This window comes from Hyla sarda, chromosome 13 (assembly GCF_029499605.1).
Source record: "Hyla sarda isolate aHylSar1 chromosome 13, aHylSar1.hap1, whole genome shotgun sequence".
Taxonomy (NCBI): Eukaryota; Metazoa; Chordata; class Amphibia; order Anura; family Hylidae; genus Hyla; species Hyla sarda.
The window spans coordinates 15,565,884-15,588,516 of record NC_079201.1 but is presented as its reverse complement, the minus strand read 5'-3'; the positions used below and the strand labels follow the sequence as shown (position 1 = coordinate 15,588,516).

The window sequence follows — 22,633 nt, the reverse complement described above, 5'->3', positions numbered from 1 at the left end:
CAGATAACATCAGATCCATGACCTCTGTTATCCACAAGGTTCTGCTTATTTTTTCTCCTAGGAAGCTTCTCTTCTAACTTAAACTCTGTCCTTTCTACATAGGTGGTCAAGGTCTTCGGCAGCAACATTTCGCACAAACTGCGGCTGTCTCACGTGAAGATCTCGGATGAAGGCACCTATGAATGCCGCGTGCTGGATTACAGTGATGGAAAAGGAAGACAACACCGTGTCAAGGCCTTTCTTCGCATTGAGACAGAGTCAGGCCGCCGCGGTTCGATTCCTCACCGCCAACAGGACACCAGCACTCACCGCCACTTCCAAGTCAAAGAGCTGAAAAAGCGAGCGGCAGAGCCTTGTGATCAGTGCCAGGTGTAGACGGACCGAGGGTATTTTTCCCAAACACCCATGTACGGAGGAGTGCATGAGAGGCTTCATACCTTTCTCCATCTGAAAATTGTTGTCTACTTGCAAGCAGGAGCGGTCAGTGGAGAACAAGGACTTTACCCCATCACGTGACTAATTCCTTTTCATGGTGAAGGTCATCGAAGGTGCTCAGACTGTTACTTTTTGTGGACAAAGAATGGAGCTTCCCTGCCTCTGTCCATCATCACCACATCTCGTCATTTCATCACTCAGACTGGACAAGATGTTGAGTTCATAGACCATTGGCATTATGGGAAGTATAGAATTCCCAGGATGCCTTTGAGTAGATGATCTCGAAATACATAGGACGGGGTCAATGGTTTATATAAGCCTTATTCGAAAGGCCTCTCATTGACCGATCAACTTTTCAATGTAATATTTTACAGGACTCGCCAACATTCTGTGATGGTCAAATTACTAATAATATCTAACCAAGTGTTTTAAGAATTTAGATGCCCAAAGTGGCGTCAGTGCTTTTATTCTCCATGTGTGGCATAACCATTGACCGTCTCCAAGTAGTTGCCTTTTCAGCTAAGAAAATATGGCTCTAACCTGCTCGCCTTGGCTTGGAAGAGATGGCCCAGTGATGAAAACCTACCACCGAAAAGTAATGTATAGAAGTAATAAGCACATGTAGCATGGTTTCTTTTGATGTTGACCGTCTGTTCGAGATCACTTTGGTACTGCATTCATGTTTGATCTCTACATCCAGTATTTTTTTTTTTTTGCACCTTCCCCATGGACAATGGGCTAGGGATTAAAGACTAGTACTAGTTAGCAGGACAACAAGCCCCTCAGGTCTACAACAGGTGGTCCTTGCTGTTCCTTCATTGAGTAACACCTAAGGTACTGGCACATGAACGTGTATATCTACAACACATACGTAAAAGTGGACACTGTCCTTTTATTCAGTATTTTAGGTACGTCTGAAAATATTGAGTTAATAGAAGCAGTTTAGGACAGTTCTCTTTTGGCCAGAAAGGACAGTGGTTACCAAGAGCGTCACTTTAGCCGACTGTCTAAGGCAGTGTTTCCCAACCTCTAACTCTTGCAAAACTATAGCTCCAGCATACTGGAGTTGTAGTTTTGCAATGGCTGGAGGCTCACTGGTCTAAGGTGTATGGCAGCCTCCCGACTCTCCACCGACAAACGAGTCCGTGAAGAGAAGGATGAGCCATGTTGGATTTTTTCCGCTTTGCACTTGGAGGGATAAGCCACTGCCAGAGCTGTCCCCCCATAGACAACACATCAACGCTCGTCTGGAATGAAATAAAAAATGTATGGTCATCTCAAAGGGGTTTTCCGACGAAAGAAACAACCTGTGTATGGTGCCAAAGTAGAATAAGTTATGTTATTAGTCAGACTGCCCAGATCCTCCATATCATCTTTGCTCTCTGCCTTGTAAGCTGTGACGTCATGTCACAGGCTCTGAATGCAGCGTTTCCATCCGCCTTCCCTCCTATCAAACTAACGATGTGAAGGGGGAGCTGCTATTACAGCTCATTAGATTTATGACTCATGAGATAAGGCAGCAGTGAGCCAGTTCTGACAGAAACTTCTGTGTTGGGCTCCCTGCTGCCTTATCTAAGGAGTGATAAAACTAATGAGCAGTAATTCCAGCTCCCCTCTTTATGTGGAGAAAATGGAAGGCGCTCACCTTATAATACAACAAACTGAGCAATTAACCGTCTAAACACCTATACCATAGGTGTTAATAAATAATGTAAAATAGAGGAAAAATGACGGTGCTCAAAGTTAAATGGATATGATATCTCAATATTACATTTATTGTGATTTTTTAATAAATGTATTATTGATGTATCATATCCACTTAACTTTGAGCACAGTCATTTTTTCCCCCCTTTTTATATTACTGGACTTTTCCAGTGCTGACAGGAGGAAAGGGCTCTTCTTTCAGAGCCTGTGACGTGACATCACAGCTTACAAGGCAAAAAGCTCAGCCAATATAGAGAGATCTCTATGGCTTATAACATGGTTAGTAATTTGCATTATTATACTTATTGATAGCATATACAGGTTGTTAATTTGCTATACAACCTCTTTAAGATATTTGCGATACGCAGCACCCACCCTTTAAATCCCATCTTAAAAAACAATTGTCTATAATTCTCCAAATAACATTTGGGTTATATATATATATATATATATATATATATATATATACACACATATAAATAAATATATAACATAGAAACATCCATCCAAGATAGATTTTGCGAAAGCCTTTTGTTCTTTAGTTGAGTTGGTGTTTGGCCACTACACAGGAATTGCTTCACCTGCCACCAGCTATAGTCATCTTGTATGAAGCTGGTTTTGCCTCCAGCCATGCCAGCAGCAAACGGTTTGCAGTTCTTTTCGAGGTAGACAAAGGTTTCGAAAACGGACCGACCTAGAATTTTTTTTCTATTCCTTTTTTGTCCTGGGCATTTATTGAAGGTGCATTAGGAAACAACCAACGAGACACTTTTTACCTGGACCTGGATTGTTGGGGCCGGAGGGACCGAAGGAAGAGCTGTTAATGATGGGCAATACGATTTCTCATGGCCTTAGAGCAGTGGTCTCTAAATTGTGGATCTCCAGATGTTGCAAAACTACAACTCCCAGCAGGCCGGATGGCATTGCTGTCTCTAAGAGACATGGAAAGCAGTAATAAAAAAGAGAGTCCGTACAATCATTAGCTGCAGAGTTTTACAACTACCCTGATCACGCTGCCTGTCTCTTCTGTGTGCAGATTCTCTAGACTGTAAAATTGTGAACCTACAGTTGTTGTAAAACTACAACTCCCAGCATGCCTGGACGGCATTGCTGTCTCTAAGAGACAAGGAAAGCTGTAATAAGAGGCGAGTCCGTACAATAATTAGCTGCAGAGTTTTACAACTCCCCTGATCACGCTGCCTGCCTTTCTCTAGACTGTAAAATTGTTAACCTACAGTGTGCTGTCCGGGCATGCTAGGAGTTGTAGTTTTGCAACATCTGGAGGTCCACAGTTTGGAGACCAAGGGCATAGCTCTTTAAATAAATGCTTTGGCATTGTTTACTACCAGCTGTATAGATGTGCTACACAGATACCATTGGCCATTTATATGCTGCTGTATCTGGCACCATGGAGTCGATTTACTATGTGGGTGCTTTAAGTGCTGCTTCCATACCTGGGATTTAGGTAAAATATGCGGTAAGCCTCTCTATCAATGCTTTTTTTTTTTTTTGGTTTAGGTGTGACTGTAAGGTAAATTCAGTATCGGAGAGGGCCGTCATGTTCTCCGCTCATGAGATGCAAGTGGTTTCTGGGTTCAGCACTATGGTGCCCCCTTCTCCATGATATGTGACGCCTCTCTGGATGTAAATAAAGGTGATTGTTCTCCCACGACCTATAGTCGAATCTCTTTGTTCACGCATAAAGAGCTCAGTGTCTGGAGTCACTTTTATTTTCATATTACTATTATATATATTTTTATTTCATTTTATATATTTCATTTTATCACAGTATTTTATTTCTTATATTTTATTTTTTATATTCTTTTATAATTTATTTTAGATTTATTATTTTATTTCCTTTTATATTTGTTTTATTATTTTATATTTTATTTACCGTATATATTTTTTATTTATTTTTTATTTATGTAAAAAAAATACACCTATTTTTTTCCTAACAAAACAGTAAAACCGAAAACAATGTAGATTCGGAAGGCTTGAACTTCCGGAGACATTAAACATTTATCTCTTCTGGTATGGCGCTACATTACGGCGGTGCGTGAAAACATGACTCATCAATTCACAAGGAAGAAGATAAGGCCTATTGGCCGGCGACATCGAGGTTTTGCGATAAAGCCGGAGCTACAAGACCTTCTGTCATTTTGGGGTTTTTCGTGAAGCAAGATGATGAAGACATGGTAGGTTGTACAGTAAGCACTCTGCCCCTCGGGGAAGGATGGTGGATTTGTAGCGGACGTGATAGAATGTGGTGCTTAGCCGTACGGAATAATGCGCCCGTATTACAGACACGAGGCCCGGCCGTGTCCCAGACAGAAGCCTTTATAGATCTCTATGATGCTTTTAGTTGACATCATAAGAGCAGCAGTCAGGCCGGGCTTTCTTCTGTATTATGTCCATCTAGTATTGGCATTTAGGGTGTAGTCACATGTACAGTATTGTGCGCATATTTGATGCTGCATATTTCAATGTAAATCTGCAACCTTGAATAAGGGCGGGATACTATGTGTGTGTATAGACTTAAAGGGGTACTCCGCTGCTCAGCGTTTGGAACAAAGCGTTCCGAATGCTGGAGCTGGGAGCTTGTGAAGTCATAGCCCCGCCCCCTCAATGAAAGTCGATGGGAGGGGGCATGACTGCTGTCATGCCTCCTCCCATAGACTTGCATTGAGGGGGTGGGGTGTGACTATGACGTCACAAGCTCCCGGCGCCAGCGTTTGGAACTAGAGCTGAGCGAACTTACAGTAAATTCGATTCGTCACGAACTTCTCGGCTCGGCGGTTGATGACTTTTCCTGCATAAATTAGTTCAGCTTTCCGGTGCTCCGGTGGGCTGGAAAAGGTGGATACAGTCCTAGGAAAGAGTCTCCTAGGACTGTATCCACCTTTTCCAGCCCACGGGAGCACCTGAAGGCTGAACTAATTTATGCAGGAAAAGTCATCAACTGCCGAGCCGAGAAGTTTGTGACGAATCGAATTTACTGTAAGTTCGCTCATCTCTATTTGGAACGCTTTGTTCGAAACGCTGATGCAGCGGTAAAAAACTTATCCCCTACTCACAGGATAGGGGATGAGTGTCTGATGGCGGGTGGTCTGACCGCTGGGACCCCCCCCCCCACCGCTATCTCCTGTACAGAGTCCTGGCTCTGACCCAGCACGTCACGTCAGCTGGTCAAAACTCGCCCCCTCCATTTATCTCTATGGGAGTGGTGGAGACACACATACACTGCGTCTCCGCCTCTCCCATACAGATGAATGAAGGGGGGTGTTTGAACCAACTGACCTGTTGTGTAGTTCTTTCCAGACTGTCCACAGTGCTCTCTGCTGACACCTCTGTCCATGTCAGGAACTGTCCAGAGCAGGAGAAGTTTGCTAAGTGGATTTGCTCCTACTCGGGACAGTTCCTGACACGGACAGAGGTGGCAGCAGAGAGCATTGTGATCGAACTGGAAAGAACTGCTGATAAGTACTGGAAGGATTAAGATTTTTTAAATAGAAGTAAGTTACAAATCTGTTATACTTTCTGGCACCAGTTGATTTGTAAACATTGTTTTTCCTCCAGAATACCCCTCCAACAAGCCCAGGAACAGCTGGTTTTGAAAGGAGGGAAGCTGCGAACCATTTTCCTTCCTTTTCTTATTTTACTTTAGACTATTAAATGATCACATCCATGCGGTTCCTGTTTAGGAGACCATTTTGCTCTCATACAACCGCAGATCACATTACAATGAATATACCCAGTGCAGCAAAGTCTCAACCGATGAGTGAATTATCCCGTGCTGCGCTCTTCCCATGGGGAGAAGATTCCCGATGCATAACAAGGAACTTATGCATCTAAACCAGTGTTTCCCAACCAGGGTGGCTCCAGCTGTTGCAAAACTACAACTCCCAGCATGCCCGGACAGCCAAAGGCTGTCCGGGCATGCTGGGAGTTGTAGTTTTGCAACAGCTGGAGGCACCCTGGTTGGGAAACACTGATCTAAACAGCTTAGGCACAGAAGGGGTTAAAGGGGTCCTCCACTGGAAAACATTTTTATTTTTTTTAAATCAACCGGTGCCAGAAAATTTAACAGATTTTTTAATCACTTCTGTTAAAACATCTCAATCCTTCCAGTACTTATCAGCTGCTGTATCCTACAGAGGAAGATCTTTTTTCTTTTTGAATTTCCTCCTTTCTGCCTGACCACAGTGCTCTCTGCTGACACCTCTGTCTATTTTAAGAACTGTCCAGAGTAGGAGCAAATCCCCATAGCAAACCTATCCTGGCTCTGGACAGTTCCTAAAAGGGACAGAGGTGTCAGCAGAGAGCACTGTGGTCAGACAGAAAGGAAATTCAAAAATGAAAAAGAACTTCCTGTGGATTATACAGCAGCTGATAAGTAGTGGAAGGATATATTTTTTTTTTTTATTAGTTATTAAAGGGGTATTCCAGGTGAAAACTTTTTTTTATATATCAACTGGCTCCGGAAAGTTAAACAGATTTGTAAATTACTTTTATTAAAAAATCTTAATCCTTCCAATAGTTATTAGCTTCTGAAGTTTTCTGTCTAACTGCTCAATGATGATGTCACGTCCCGGGAGCTGTGCATGATGGGAGAATATCCCTTGCATGATGGGAGAATATCCCCATAGGAACTGCACAGCTCCTGGGATGTTAGTCATCAGAAAGCAGTTAGACAGAAAACAGCAACTCAACTTCAGAAGCTAATAACTATTAGAAGGATTAAACATTTTTAATAGAAGTAATTTACAAATCTGTTTAACTTTCTGGAACCAGTTGATATATAAAAAAAAGTTTTTTCCTGGAATACCCCTTTAATAATTTAAACATCTGTTTAACTTTCTGGCACCATTTTATTTAAAAACAAAAAAACAAAAAAAATGTTTTCCAGTGGAGTACCCCTTTAAAGCTTGAAAAGTCCAGGGTATCCAGGGCAGGTGGATGGAGACATCTCGACATCCAGGTAGGTATCCAATAGTTCAGCAGATCTTTGATGCTACTTGCCTACGGTCCCTGCAGGTTTTGCAGCAGGTTGCAGACATTCTGTGTGTATTCATCACGGGGTTTGGCCTTCCAAGAAAGTGGGACAAGAGATGAGTGGGGGACTTCGGGTGGGCACTGCCACTCACATAGGTGCAACCAAACCATGTCTGGATCCAGCTGTGAAAGGCTTAGTAATGTTCTGTATAGAAAAAGAAAAGGAGGCAAGGAATCAGTATCCAGAACATAACAGTAACCAGCCTGATGACCAGTGTTTCTCAACCAGGGTTCCTTCAGCTGTTGCAAAACTACAACTCCCAGCATATTGGGAGTTGTAGTTTTGCAATAACTGGGGGTCCACAGTTTTGATACCACTGCTCTAGTGTGTCCTATGAGATGCAGGTAAACACTAACAGGGAGAAAAGAAGGCTAAAGCTGTGTCTCATTGAAAACCACTGTGAGGGTGCGTTCACACGCTCATTGTTTTTGCGGGTTTTCCGCTGCGTATTTGAAAGGGGCGGGCTCTTCTCGGCTGTCCGTAGCAGATTGTCCGCGGCGGAATTTAGGCTGCGGAAAATCCGCCGCAGTCCCTACTGACTTCATTGGGGCTTGCGGCAGACTTTCCGCAGCGTAAATTCCTCCGTGGAAAATCTGCTGCGGACAGCCGAGAAGAGCCCGCCCCCTTCCAAATACGCAGCGGAAAACCCGCAAAAACAAAGAGCGTGTGAACGCACCCTTAGGGTATGTACACATGAGTGGACCCACAGCATATTTTACGCTGCGGATCCGCCGCTAAAGGACCGCTGCATGGTGGCTTAACATGTGCTTGCTCAGAGTGGCAATACGCCGCTACGAGCAGACACACTGCGCTGTGCGAGTTGCCGCACATGCGCGGTGTACTCGTACACATCACGGCAGCTCCCCCTGCTCCACGAGCTAGGCCGAGAGCTGCCACGATGTGCGAGTATACTGCGCATGCTCGCTTCGACTCGCACATCGCAGTGTGTCTGCTCATAGCGGCGTATTACCTCTCCGAGCAGGCACATGTAAAGGCACCATGCAGCGGATCTGCAGCGTAAAATACGCTGTGGGTCCGCTGGTGTAAACGTACCCTTATAGTCTGTGTATTTCTAACTGTGGACTAGAGATGAGCGAACTTGCAGTAAATTCGATTCGTCACGAACTTCTCGGCTCGTCGGTTGCTGGCTTTTCCTGCATAAATTAGTTCAGCTTTCAGGTGCTCCGGTGGGCTGGAAAAGGTGGATACAGTCCGAGGAGACTCTCTTAGGACTGTATCCACCTTTTCCGGAGCACCGGAAAGCTGAACTAATTTATGCAGGAAAAATCAGCAACCGCCGAGCTGAGAAGTTCGTGACGAATCGAATTTACTGTAAGTTCGCTCATCTCTACTGTGGACCTTCAACTGTTGCAAAACTACAACTCCCAGCATGCCCGGACAGCCGAAGGCTGTCCGGGCATGCTGGGAGTTGTAGTTTTGCAACAGCTGGAGGCACCCTGCTTGAAAAACACCGCTGTAGACCGTTTCGGATCCCATTTTTCTGCACTGCGACAGCAGCTTCACTATACGTAATGACTAGATTAAGGAGGTTTATACTAGACGATATTTTTGCATCAATACCCTATATTCTCCTAGCTCGCCGCTACATCGAAAAACTTTGCACATTTCAATATGTACAGCTCAGACCTGCAAATTAGAAGGAAAAAAAAAGATGCTAAACTCGGTCTAATAAACACGTCTTCCTCGGATGGATTTCTCACTCACAATCTGAACTGCTACTGAAGCTGCTATCTTGGGAGATAGGTGTGATCGCTCCTTATCAATGTGCCCTCTGAAGTGTGGCCTGACCGACATCTCACCGTATAGAGCCACAGCTAGCGTGCGCCGGTTATATGTGATGGTGTGATCTGTAATAGATTACTTCTGCCTGATGGATCTCCTCCCATGCCAACTAGAGATGAGCGAATTTACAGTAGATTTGATTCGTCACAAACTTCTCGGCTCGGCAGTTGATGACTTTTCCTGCATAAATTAGTTCAGCTTTCAGGTGCTCCCGTGGGCTGGAAAAGGTGGATACAGTCCTAGGAGACTCTTTCCTAGGACTGTATCCACCTTTTCCAGCCCACGGGAGCACCTGAAGGCTGAACTAATTTATGCAGGATAAGTCATCAACTGCCGAGCCGAGAAGTTCGTGACGAATCGAAATTTACTGTAAATTCGCTCATCTCTAATGCCAACCTCTTGCACAGGAAGAGGAATTTACATATTGGCAGCTGGTGTAAAAATGCAAGTGGCAAAAGATAGCATGGAAGACTGGGGCATTATAGAGGAACCGACGCGTTTCGAGTCTCAAACATCTATAAAGGGGTACTCTGGTGGAAAACGATATTATTATTATTTTTTGTTATCAAATCAACTGGTGCCAGAAAGCTAAACAGATTTGGAAATGACTTCTATTAAAAAAAAATCTTAATCCTTCCAGTACTTATCAGCTGCTGTATGCTCCACAGGAAGTTCTTTTCTTTTTGAATTTATTTTATTATTATATTTTTTTTTAAATCAACTGGTGCCAAAAAGTTAAACAGACTTTTAAATTACTTCTATTAAAAAAATCTTAATCCTTCCAGTACTTACCTGCTGCTGTATGCTCCACAGAAAGTTCTTTTATTTTTGAATTTCTTTTCTGTCTGACCACAGTGCTCTCTGCTGACACCTCTGTCCATGTCGGGAGCAATTCCCAATAGCAAAACTCTCCTCCTCTGGGCAGTTCCTGATATGGACAGAGGTGTCAGCAGAGAGCACTGTGGTCAGACAGAAAAGAAATTCAAAAAGAAAAGAACTTTCTGTGAAGCATCCAGCAGCAGGTAAGTACTGGAAGGATTAAGATTTTTTTAATAGAAGTAATTTAAAAGTCTGTTTAACTTTTTGGCACCAGTTGATTTAAAAAAAAAAAATTAAAAAAAATAATAAAATAGTTTTCCACCAGAGTACCACTTTATAGGAGTGTGATACACTCGAAACGCGTCGGTTCCTACTGGCCACTATGCAATATGCTATTTTAAAAGGCTATAAATTAAGTTTGAAAATTTGCTGTTCCATGTTTTCCCGCTGTGGCTGAACATTAGGCAGAGACACATGATAATACTGTATTAGCGTGGAGACGTCGGCACTACGATCTCTCACCTGATCGCCGCCTCCTGGAGCTGCTTGGGCTGTCTTGCACTGAGGTAGAGCACGCAGGTATCGATAACCTCCAACAAATCACCGTCACCTATAGAAGAAAACAAAAAGTTTTCAGAGTTACAGAAGCAAGATACGTCAGAACATTGTCTCTTAGCCAAGTGTCAAGGAGGCGGAGCCAGACTGTTTAAGGGGGTACTCTGCTGCTCAGCCAACGTCGGGAGTTTGTGATGTCATAGGCCGCCCCTTCATGACATCACACCCCGCCCCCTCAATGCAAGTCTATGGGAGAGGGCGTGACGTCTGTCACGCCCCCTCCCATAGACTTGCATTGAGGGGGGCGGGGCTATGAGCAGCAGAGTACCCCTTTAAATGCCGCAGCCTGGCATGCCTCCTTGCTTGCCCTGACTTCCCAGCCTAGGGCTCTGTGCCTCAATCAAGGAGGAGCTGCAAGGTGAAGGCGAGTAAGTAAGCGTACCAGGCTGTGGCACTTGATAAGCTCATCCCCGCCTCCTTGACACTTGGCTGAGAAATAGGAGATTTTACACGTTTATGTGGTCCAAATGTGGAGACCAAAGCAATGCCAGACACCTCTGTGGGCAACCTAGTAAAAAGGTAAGTTGAAATCCAATGTCTGATCCATTTTTCTGGGAAGAGCTAGGAACTCCCCTTACTACATTGTTGGCCGGTTCTGCCAGAATTGGCAGGTTTCACCAACAGCTTTAGTCTATAAACCAGTCACAAGATAAGTAACACGATGTATTCACAAAGTGACTCACCCAACGCCAAATCTACGCAGAGTGTCCCCAAGCCGTCCAGTATGGCTTTCTGCAACTTGAAGCCGAGAGTGTGGCTGTACACAGGCCCGGCCCGCCGGCTTACAAGGCCCTGAGAGCGGAGAGAGGCGAGGAAGGCTGGTAGGGCCTCTTTACACACACGCTGCCGGATGAAATCTTTGCACAATGCAGCGAGTGACACCAGCATCTGGAAAAGAAAAAAAAAAAAAAAGGGACCATCTGTAAAACTGAATTAAGCATGAAAAGGAGAAAACCCCCAATGTTGCGACCAGAGTCAAACGGAGCTTTCCTATAATACAGGTGGGCAAAAAGAAAGCTGCGACAGACCTACCTGAAAGGCTCGCAGTAGAACTAGCGGCTCATCCCGTAACAGTCTTTTCACGAGACAAGGCCAGATCTTGTGAGCGAGCGGCAGGAGGACATCACTGTGAGAATGAAGTGGGATTAAAGAGAGACGCAGAGTGTCCACCGCCTGCAGATAAAGACAGATAGTCAAGGTATATACATAGATCTTCTTTTTAGATACATTATGGATATATTCCAGGTAAAACAAAGAAAAACACAATTATTAAAGGGGTATTCCAGGCAAAAACTTTTTTTTATATAAATATCAACTGGCTCCGGAAAGTTAAACAGATTTGTAAATTACTTCTATTAAAAAATCTTAATCCTTCCAATAGTTATTAGCTTCTGAAGTTTTCTGTCTAACTGCTCAATGATAATGTCACGTCCCGGGAGCTGTGCATGATGGGAGAATATCCCCATAGGAACTGCACAGCTCCCGGGACGTGAGTCATCTGAAAGCAGTTAGACAGAAAACAGCAACTCAACTTCAGAAGCTAATAACTATTGGAAGGATTAAGATTTTTTAATAGAAGAAATTTACAAATTTGTTTAACTTTCCGGAGCCAGTTGATATATAAAAAAAAGTTTTTGCCTGGAATACCCCTTTAAGTGCCCAAAACCTACTACTTATTGCTGATAGTTGCTTCTTTAAAAAAAAAAAAAAAAAAAAAAGTGATACTCACCTATCCTGGTTCCCCCAGCTCCAGCACTTTCCGGTCCCCCCTACTGCATCTTTGAGTCATCTCAGTAGGACTTGGCCGTTCGGAACGGCGGGTGCAAGCCTTTACGAATGGAGGGTGTCGTGATGTCACACCCCCTCAATGTAAGCCTATGGGAGGGGGCGTGGCTGCCGCCACGCCCCCTACCATAGACTTGCATTGAGGGGGCGTGGCGTGCCCATAATGTCACGACCCCCCGCAGCCAGCACCCATCGTTCGGAACAAAACTTTTCAAACGCTGGGGCAGTGGAGTACCCCTTTAATCAGAAATTAGAAATGCCGGCAGGTCCTGCAGAGACGTCGCATCTCAGAACCAGCAACAGGTGATGACAAGCAGGGGACTGGAGGGCGCTGGAACATAATCTGCGGGGAATCAGGGTAGGCGAGAATCACTTATTTATCATTACACCAGCCCGAGCAAAATGTAAAAAAATTTGATTAAACCGACTAACCCCCTCATGTATAGGAGGCTTCATAACTGTAATGCAACCAATGGTATTAGGTAAGTTTTCTCATACCATGTAGGCCGGCAAGTACACATTATAACGGTTGTCAAGGATTAGAAATACACTGCATATTTATTGATTTGCAAAAAACAGCACCACTCCAGTCCACAGGTCATGTGTAGTACTGCGGATCAACAAGAAGGGAAATCCTGGGTTTTGCTACGCGAACCACCCAGCAGAGAGTGATATATTAAATCACAAGTATTATTTATTAGAAACACCAAAGGCACAACGCATTTCACTCAGTGACCACTTCATCAGGTGTATGGCGTAAATCATGCCATATTACCTGACAAAGGGGCTCTTAAAGGGTTACTACGCCCCCCTCGTGACGTCACGCCCCGCCCCGTGACATCACGCCCTGCCCCTTCAATGCAAGTCTATGGGAAGGGGCGTGACGGCCGTCGAGCCCCCTTCCCATAGACTTTCATTGAGGGGGCGGGGCGTGACGTCACGAGGAGGCAGGCGTGAACATGGAAGCCTGCACCAAGCGTTCGGAACAATGAGTTCTGGGGAGCGGTGTAACCCTTTAAGCCCTGAAACAGGTTGTGCCTTTGGAGTATCACACCATACACCTGATGAAGAAGCTCCAAAGCCCTGAAATGCGTTGTGTTTTCAGTGTTTCGAATAAAAAATACTTGTGATTTAATACATCACTCTCTGCTTGGTGGTTTGTGCCGGAAAAACCCAGGATCTTCCTCTTCTTTGATCCGCTGCATTCCTCAGCTGGGAGGCTGCAGCACCCCTACTATGCTTGTAAAGTGGTTGTGTCTGCTACACAACCAAACAAGGTAAGTAGTTCCCTGCAAGTGTGTCACTTTACCCAACATGCTGTCCTATGAGAAGCACAGCTTACTTTTGATTTATCTTAATGTAGCCACGCTGCAATAACAGACATAACCTGTGGACAGGAGTGGCGCTGTTTCTGCAAGAAAGAAGCAGCATTTTTCTAATCTTGGACCACCCCTTTAAAACACCAAAGGGGGAACCACATTTGCCATTGTCTTTCTTGCCGTGTACTAGTACTATTACTTTTAACTATTACTAATTATTTCTACATAGAAATACATTAATTTATATATTTTATATATATTTTTATGTCTTGCAATTAGTCATGTACTAGTCTCCAGTTGCCAAATTGTGCTACTGTACCTGAATGCGAAGCTGTGTGTCACTATGTGACAAAAAGTGCGTACTTTTTTCTGCTACCTCTTTGGCGATCTGTACGTGGGTGGGCAATGGTTGCTTCTCGCCATCATCGTCTTCTTCTGAAGGTGGCAAAACATCTAAAACAGTAAAAGGTAAAAAAAAATCTTTGAATAAAAATAACAATAATAATATTATAATAATATAGAAAAAAAACACTCTTTCCCTTTTGGTGACTGTTGTGGTTTGGGCACTTTTATTTATTTATTTTTTATTTTATTTTTTTATAGTAGCCATATGACATTTTTGAATATTCATTTTTTTTCCAGGATATGCCCTATAACTGTTCTATTTCGTGGATTTTTTTTGGCAAGTGCAGTTTGTAGATGCAATGAAATCTGTGCTAAGACTGACAATGACCCTGTCAGCTTACGGATTTCAAAAGGGTACCATGTAATACCTGATTTCACCTGCAGGAGTGCTGTGGGGGGAACATTTTTTTTTTCAAATGGTTAAAGGGGTACTCCGGTGAAAACTTTTTTTCTTTTAAATCAACTGGTGCCAGAAAGTTAAACATATTTTGTAAATTACTTCTATTAAAAAATCTTAATCCTTCCAGTACTTATTAGCTGCTGAATGCTTCAGAAGAAATTCCTTTCTTTTTGGAACACTGATGACATTACGAGCACAGTGCTGACATCTCTGTCCATTTTGGGAACCGTGCATAGCAGATGTATGCTAAGGGCAGCATGGTGGCTCAGTGGTTAGCACTGCTGCCTTGCAGTGCTGGGGACTTGGGTTCAAATCCCACTAAGGACAACAATAAATAAAGCGTTATTATTATAATAATGTCAGCAGAGAGAACTGTGCTCGTGATGTCATCAGAGAGAATTCCAAAAAGAAAAGAATTTCCTCTGTAGTATTCAGCAGCTAATAAGTACAGGAAGGATTAAGATTTTTTTAATAGAAGTAATTTACAAATCTGTTTAACTTTCTGGCACCAGTTGATTTAAAAGAAAAAAGGTTTTCATCGTAATACCCCTTTAAAGGGTTACTCTTCCTTACAAGAAGCAGTGACCGGAGCACTGAAGCTTGGAGCTTCAGTGTTCATGTCACACCACCCCCCCTCCATTCATGTCTATGGGAGGAGGCGTGACGGCTACTACGTAGCCGTCACGCCTCCTCCCATAGACATGAATGGAGGGGGTATGGCAGTTGTAGTCACCTGTCATCCGGCATGGAGCAGAGGTGACGCGCCGGAGATCGTGGCATAGGGGATAAAATGTTTTTCGTCAGAGTACCCCTTTAAACAGAAAAAAGTGTCTACTGAGAATTACATTTAATAGAAACACATTCTATGTTTCTATATAATGCGATTCTCAGTAGATACTTTTCTATTAAAGGGATTATCCAGGGAAAAACTTTTTTTTTATATATATCAACTGGCTCCAGAAAGTTAAACAGATTTGTAAAATGACTTCTATTTAAAAAAAAATCTTAATCCTTTCAGTACTTATGAGCTGCTGAAGTTGAGTTGTTCTTTTCTGTCTAAGTGCTCTCTGATGACACCTGTCTCGGGAACCGCCCAGTTTAGAAGCAAATCCCCATAGCAAACCTCTTCTACTCTGTGCAGTTCCCGAGACAAGCAGAGATGTCAGCAGAGAGCACTGTGGCCGGACGAAAAAGAACAACGCAACTTCATCAGCTGATAATTATTGGAAGGATTAAGATTTTTTAATAGAAGTAATTTACAAATCTGTTTACTTTTCTGGAGCCAGTTGATATTAAAAAAAAATAAGTTTTTTTTCCTGGAATACCCCTTTAACTGTTTATAAAAAAAAATCCCCTACAGCGCTCCTGCAGGTTAAATTAGGTATTAAATCCATAAACTGACTGTGTAATTGTCAATCATTGCAGTAGCCTAAGGCCATGTTCACACAATGGAATTTCTGTGCGGAATCCAGCATGGACATAATGCACCAGCAAAGTCCCTATAATTTCAATAGGATTCTGCTGCGGAAAATCCCGATTCCGCAGTCCACAAAAAGAATAGACATGTCTTTTCTTTCTGCGGAGTCTGCATGGAAATTTACTGCCGTCTACGAGACCGCGCATTTCATAGCCAACCTAGCGTCGGCATGTTCTGCAAGCACTTCGCTGGGGGGGATGCATCCGAACGGAAATTCTCCGTGCTGGAGTTCCATCGTTTGAACATACCCTAAAGGAGTTATCCAGGATTAGAATAAAACAGAGCAGATTTATTCCAAAAACAGCTCTGCATCTGTCCTGACCTGTTCCACTAAACTAAATGGAGCCGAGTTGTAATACCATACACAACCTGAGGACAGGTGTGGTGCTGTTTTTGGAAGAAATCAGCTCTGTTTTTCCATTCCCGGAAAACCACCTCCTATTAACTCAGAATAAAGGGGTATTTAGAGCCTTTATATTAGTCATCCCCCAACTTGTGGCTTCCAGCTGTACTCGCAGTTTTGCAACAGCTCAACAGCTAGAGAGAGACAGCTCGGAGAACAATGCTCTATATCAGTGTTTCCATATGCTGGGATTTGCAACAGCTGAAGATCCAGAGTTGGGAGACCACTGCTATAGAATCTCAGTGTATTCCTATGAGATGCAGCTTCAGCCTATGAGATGCAGCTCTTACAAACACAGGAGAGATCAGCATCTTAAAGGACACACACGAGCAGTGGTCTCCAAACTGTGAACCTTCAGATGTTGCAAAACTACAACTCTTAGCATGCCCAGACAGCCGTTGGCTGTCTGGACATGCTGGGAGTTGTATATTTGCAACAGCTGGAGGCACCCTGGTTGGGAAACACTGCTCTGTATCACGAGCATACATCTGCTCTACAGTACCATTTACGTAAATGCATGATCACCTGCAGCTTCTTCTTCTTCGATGTCTCCCATTGCTATACAATGTTGTTCTATATAATCCTGGAGAAACCCTGTCATCTCCTGTGCTAAGCTCCCATCATCCGGCTGATTCTGGATGGACGCATTGGTTGCCGGTTGTTCAGTTATCTCCAGTAAAGGAAACCATTTACCTGGATAGAGGAAGACAAGCAAAACTAGTATCGGTGAATTAGATCTGTATGTGAGAATATTTACATGGAAGGTATTCTAGATTTTTATAGAAGTAATGCATCAGAATAACACACAAAGCCAGGCTGCCATACTATATGACTACATATTATATACAAACCCTGGCTGCTATACTATATGACTGCATACTATATACAAACCCTGGCTGTCATACTATATGACTACATACTATATACAGACCATGGCTGCCAAATATATGACTATATACAAACCCTGGCTGCTATACTATATGACTGCATACTATATACAAACCCTGGCTGTCATACTATATGACTACATACTATATACAAACCCTGGCTGTCATACTATATGACTACATGCTATATACAGACCATGGCTGCCAAATATATGACTATATACAAACCCTGGCTGCTATACTATATGACTGCATACTATATAGAAACCCTGGCTGCCATACTATATACCGACCATGGCTGCCATACTGTATGACTACATATTATATACAAACCCTGGCCACCATACTATATGACTACATAACTATACACAAACCCTGGCTACCGTACTATGTGACTACATACCATACACAGACTCTGGCTGCCATTCTATATGACTACATACTCTATACAGACCCTGGCTGCCATATTATATGACTGCATACTATATACAAACTCTGGCCGCCATACTGTATGACTACATACTATATACAAACCCTGGCTACCATACTATGTGAGTACATACTATATACCGACCCTGGCTGCCATGCTATATGACTACATACTATATACATACTCTGGCTACCATACTATATGACTGCATACTATATAGAAACCCTGGCTGCCATATTACCATATTATATGGCTACATACCATACACATACCGCCCTACTATATGACTACATACTATATATATAAACCCTGGATGCCATACTATGTGACTACATACCATACACAGACTCTGGCTGCCATACTATATGACTACATACTATATACACACCCTAGCCGCCATACTCTATGACTACATACCATATACAGACCCTGGCTGCCATACTATATGCCTGATGTCCTTTGTAATATCAGGAACTATACCGATCTGGATCTGATGTGATATCAATGTATTTTTGGGGTCCATGGCTATAACGTCTATTCTTTCTCTATATTGAACCCTTTCTACCATAAAAATCAGACCTAAAATGCTGCCTTAGCCTCCTAAATAGACAACCTTCCTGTTCAGGCTGCTGCCGTCTTCTACAGTGTTTCTTGCCCCAAGAAGGTTGCGATCTGCTACAAGGATTCTGTTACGATTGTGTCTCATATTTACCTAATCTTGTGACAAGAGAATTAAGGACAGGAAGGAGGACCTTGGCTCCTTCATTTTGTGACTGGTCCAATGCAGGAAGCAGATCCTGGACAAGCTCGTACAACAGCGGCAGGAGACTAGGCCCACAATTGTCCAACATAGCATGCAAAACATGCGCAGCTCCCCCATGCTGAAGTTGAAGGCGTCGGAGGCCAACAGAGACTTCACTTGCTAAGTAATCTGAATTGAGTTCGATCAACTGGCTGACATCTTTGTATCCACACGCTCGGCTGACGCTTTCCAAAACCACCAATGCTGCCCCGCTGACCATCAAGGAAGGATCTCCAACTTTCTCAAGCAGTGGGTACAGAGCAGATATAAGAAGCGGGCGAAAACTTGTGCCAAGGGCCTGGGCAAAGCAGGCTATACCTTCCATTTGCAGACAAATCTTCCAAGCGTTAGCATTCATGTCACTAATCGCTGGTTTTGACGGAGGACCCCCAACGCGAAGCAACGCCAACCCATTAACTACTTCATCACTGTCCTGGCAAGTCAGAAGATACCAGTTGGTGGGGTCTGTGTATTCTTCCAAAAGCGGGCGTATAGCTTCTAAGAGTTCACCGCCATCCAGTGTCTGGTTATCTCCATTAAGTGCTTCTACGTCAATCCCAGCTGCCCCGAGTACTAATTGGTTCAGAACAATAGTCGCAGGTAAAATCTGAGCTCGATATAGAGCCAAGAAGTGGTCTGTTAATAAATAGAAATCTCCATAATAACCCAAGAGCCTACAGACACTCTGAATATTGGAAAGAATCCGCGGGTCCCTAAAAAAGCGGAATGTCTTCTGCTGGATTCCGGTATGTGCTACGTCATGCTGCTTGATGGCCGCAACCGGAGACGGAAGTCTTTCCTCAACTATTTTAACTGAGTGTAAGTCTAACTCTAGTGTCTGCACGAGAGCAGTGGATAGGCGCTGAAGGTGAGCAGGAGAGTGCAAAGTAAACGTGAGCCTGGGACCAAGAAGCTGCAGATATCCTAGAAAAAGTGCCAAAGTGTGAAGCTTTCCTTGGTCATCCTGAGACCTCAACAGTCTCGGAAGAGTAACAGTTAGCGAATGGAGGCTCTCCGACAGCACCTCCCCCAGCGTTCTGGAAGACGGGCCTTCCTTGGAAATCTCCAAGAGAATCTCACGAGTCCTAGCCTTCACTTCAGGCCTATCATCGCTCATGTGACCTACTAGTATTCGCAAGAGATTCCCCATGGCCTCCCCCAAGGAATTCCAGCAACGGGCATGCAAGAGACACGCCAATTCCACAAGAGCCAGTCGCACTCTCCAGTGAGGATCGTCAGTGCAACGTTCTGTGATTTTTTCTAGCTGGATCAGTAAATGGCCAACAGAGCTCTTCGCCCAAGTCCTGTCTCTGTGCACCATAAGTTCTGCCACGCGGACGGGCAACCCAGGGTATACGGTTTTCTCTTCCGGCACCAGAGCCAGACTTTCATCTGACATTACCGAACTGACCGCTCCAGCCCACAGCCTGACCGCACCCGTGGTTATCCGATATCCTTGCTTCGGGTCCCCACAGATTATCCTTGTTAATACCGTGCACACTCCGGGAAGGAAGGACGCAAACAGATCTCCCAGAGCGGTGTCCTCCTTTAGGTCAGGCATTAGCAATCTCTCCAAACAGTTCAAAGCTTCCAGACGGATCTCGCGCGACTTCTCTTGTTCTGCCAGCCTTAGTAGCAGCGTAATGGTGAATCCCATCTCGGGAAGCATGGGTGGTTTGTATAGCACGTCTAGGACCTCCGCACCGGAACATCGGAGGAGAGATTTTAATGCCACCACGACGGCCAATTTCAGCTCTTCCGGCACCTGCTGATGCGGCTCCGGGGGAAGACACCTACATAACTCACTAAACATCTCCTGTAATGTAATGGGACTTCTTAAGCGAGCGATGGAGAGAATGTAGCTTATGCATTCGACAACGGCCTGCACCAATCCGGGTCTTTTTGGGCCGGGGGTCTTGAGGGAGAAACGTAGAGGGAAAAGAACGTAGTCTAGGAGATCCTGCAGAGCGGAGGCCTCTGTTGATGAAATCTGCGTTCTTAAGTTTTTCACGTTTTCCGCCGTCTGCTCCATTGTCAGCCGGACGCAGAACGGGCGCAGGCCTTCGAAAGCGCTGGGTGGGGACGTCTCGTCTGCCATGGCTTCTTTTTTGTTGGGAATTTTCAGGCTCATCAAAGAAAAGTGCCTGCAGGGGTTAAACACATAGTTATATGCATGTAAGTAAGACCCCCCCCACCCCCACAATAAAAACTACAACTCTTTAAAACAGTGTTTCCCAACCAGGGTGCCTCTAGGTGTTGCAAAACTACAACTCCCAGCATGCCTGGACAGCCAAAGACTGTCCAGGCATGCTGGGAGTTGTAGTTTTGCAACATCTGGAGGCACCCTAATTGTGAAACACTGCTCTGAAAACGCTTTATACTTCAAGATATCTGCTTGTTGTCAATGAGTGGAAATATTTTGTTAACATACAGAACAATGTTTTTCAACCCGTGCGCCTCCAGCTGTTGCAAAACGACATCTCCGAGCATGTTCGGACAGCCAAATGCTGGGGGGTTGTAGTTTTGCAACAGCTGGAGGCACACCGATTGGCTAACAAGGGGGGGGGGGGGATTTTTTCCTCTTTGGTGTGCCGGAGGAAGAATGTTTGTGCCTGTGGCTGTATGGGCATGCTGGGAGGTGTAGTTATGCAACAGCTGGAGGTGCACTGGTTGGGAAACACTGACCTAGAACCTGAAAACAGGCACAATACTTCTCACAGCTGGGCGTTTGTTACAATCATGTGGCACTTTTAGCAAAGTTCGGTGCAAAACTATGACACCCAGCATGCTCAGACTGTGCAGGCATGCTGGGAGTTGTAGTTTATGCGGTGGTTTGGTGTCTCTGCCAACATGCGGCTCTTTAGCTGTTGCAGAACTATGACTCCCAGCACGCCCCAGCATGCTAGGAGTCGTAGCTTTGCAAAGGTTTCCTATGAGTATTCACCGAGCCATGGCTCTCCAGCTGTTACAGAACTATTACTCCTAGCATGCCCAGAAAGGACAGGCATTCTGGGAGTTGTAGTTTCGCATTGGCTTCCCATAAGGGCAGGGCGATTACCAATCCTTGGCTCTCCAGCTGTTCCAAAACTATGAACCTCAACATATTAGCTCAGCTCTTGGCTGTCCAGGTATGCTGGGAGTCGTAGTTTTGCAGTGTTCCCCAACATGCGGGTCTCAAGCTAAGTGTTTCCCAACCAGGGTGCCTCCAGTTGTTGCAAAACTACCATTTCCAGCATGCCCAGACAGGCATGCTAGTAGTTGTAGTTTTGCAACAGCTGCAGGCACCCTGGTTGGGAAACACTGATGTTGTGCAGGGCGGTGCTATCCCCCAACCTCCAGAGGTCCGCAGTTCGGAGTCCTAAGAGTTAAAGATCCATTACTCTTAAATATGGGTTAAAACGGTTGTTTAGCAACATGAGGAGCGTCGTCTCACGTGCTGGGAGTTGTAGTTTTGTCAGAGACGCAGATTTGGAAAACTAGCTGTTGCAAAACTACAACTCCCAGCATGCCCGGACAGCCTTTGGGTAGACGTTCATCAGCTTGAGCCACCAACTTCTACGCGCGGTGCTGTGTCTCTCTCCCCCCAACAACCTCCAGTTTTTGCAATACTACAACCCCCAGCATGCCTGGAGTGCCGAGAGCTGTCCGTGCATGCTGGGAGTTGTAGTTTTGCAACAGCTGGAAGGTCCGCAGTTCGGAGACCCAAGAGTTAAAGATCCATTTCTCTTAAACATGTGTTAGAACGGTTGCTTAGCAACATGAGGAGCATCCTCTCATTTACTGGGAGTTGTAGTTTTGCAATAGTTTCCCAAAATCTGCGTCTCTTACAAAACTACAACTCCCAGCACGTGAGGCGACGCGCTTCATGTTGCTAAGCAACCGTTCTAACACATATTTAAGAGAAATGGATCTTTAACTCTTAGGACTCCGAACTGCAGACCTTCCAGCTGTTGCAAAACCACAACTCTCAGCATGCGTCTACCCAAAGGCTGTCTGGGCATGCTAGAAGTTGTAGTTTTGCCACTATGATTCTCATATATATATATATATATATATATATATATATATAACTAATTTTGAATCAGTGTTTTTGTATTAACCCTAGCACTGCCAATACTCACTCCCCCCATCTTCCTCCCATGCTCTCACACAACAACATGCTCCACTCACCTCAACCCATAGTGCAGCACATAGGGCGGTTTCACATGTCGGAAGTGACGTCATAAACTCTGCGACGCGGCTTCCACCGCCGGCCTCAGTGCGCACGGTAGTCAAGGAAACGCGTCCCTTCTCGTC

At 44.5% G+C, this 22,633-nt stretch overlaps 2 protein-coding genes across 4 annotated transcripts in view; one reads left to right on the top strand and one right to left on the bottom strand.

Annotated features, from left to right (window-relative positions):
• The window catches only part of VSTM2L (V-set and transmembrane domain containing 2 like), a 76,404-nt gene extending 72,593 nt beyond the window's left edge, over positions 1 to 3,811 (top strand). The window contains exon 4 of the mRNA XM_056549710.1: positions 103 to 3,811. Within this exon, the coding sequence (XP_056405685.1) occupies positions 103 to 375 (273 nt within the window). The 3' untranslated portion in view covers positions 376 to 3,811. The remainder of the gene's footprint in view (positions 1 to 102) is intronic.
• A 3,139-nt stretch (positions 3,812 to 6,950) lies between these two features.
• Positions 6,951 to 22,631, bottom strand: TTI1 (TELO2 interacting protein 1). 3 transcript variants are annotated; one of them, XM_056549744.1, is made up of 8 exons: positions 22,508 to 22,631; positions 18,248 to 20,481; positions 16,745 to 16,911; positions 13,853 to 13,993; positions 11,462 to 11,602; positions 11,113 to 11,317; positions 10,337 to 10,424; positions 6,951 to 7,336 (listed from the first exon to the last, which is right to left on the bottom strand). In XM_056549744.1, exons 2-8 carry the CDS (start codon positions 20,466 to 20,468, stop codon positions 7,159 to 7,161), a joined length of 3,141 nt encoding a protein of 1,046 aa, XP_056405719.1. In that variant the 5' UTR covers positions 20,469 to 20,481; positions 22,508 to 22,631; the 3' UTR covers positions 6,951 to 7,158. The 3 variants fall into 3 exon arrangements, with proteins under 3 accessions (XP_056405719.1, XP_056405718.1, XP_056405717.1); XM_056549743.1 differs by lacking the exon at positions 22,508 to 22,631 and adding an exon at positions 22,459 to 22,478 and having other exon boundaries at positions 13,853 to 13,986; positions 16,744 to 16,911; XM_056549742.1 differs by lacking the exon at positions 22,508 to 22,631 and adding an exon at positions 22,459 to 22,478.
• Positions 22,632 to 22,633: the final 2 nt, after the last annotated feature.

Coding starts and splice junctions, on each gene's coding strand:
- TTI1 (XM_056549742.1), bottom strand. CDS start 22,478: ATGGGAGGAAGATGGGGGGA. Junction 11,603..13,852: donor ACACACAGCTTCGCATTCAG/GTACAGTAGCAC, acceptor CTTTATCTGCAG/GCGGTGGACACTCTGCGTCT. Junction 11,318..11,461: donor TTCTACTGCGAGCCTTTCAG/GTAGGTCTGTCG, acceptor TTTCTTTTCCAG/ATGCTGGTGTCACTCGCTGC.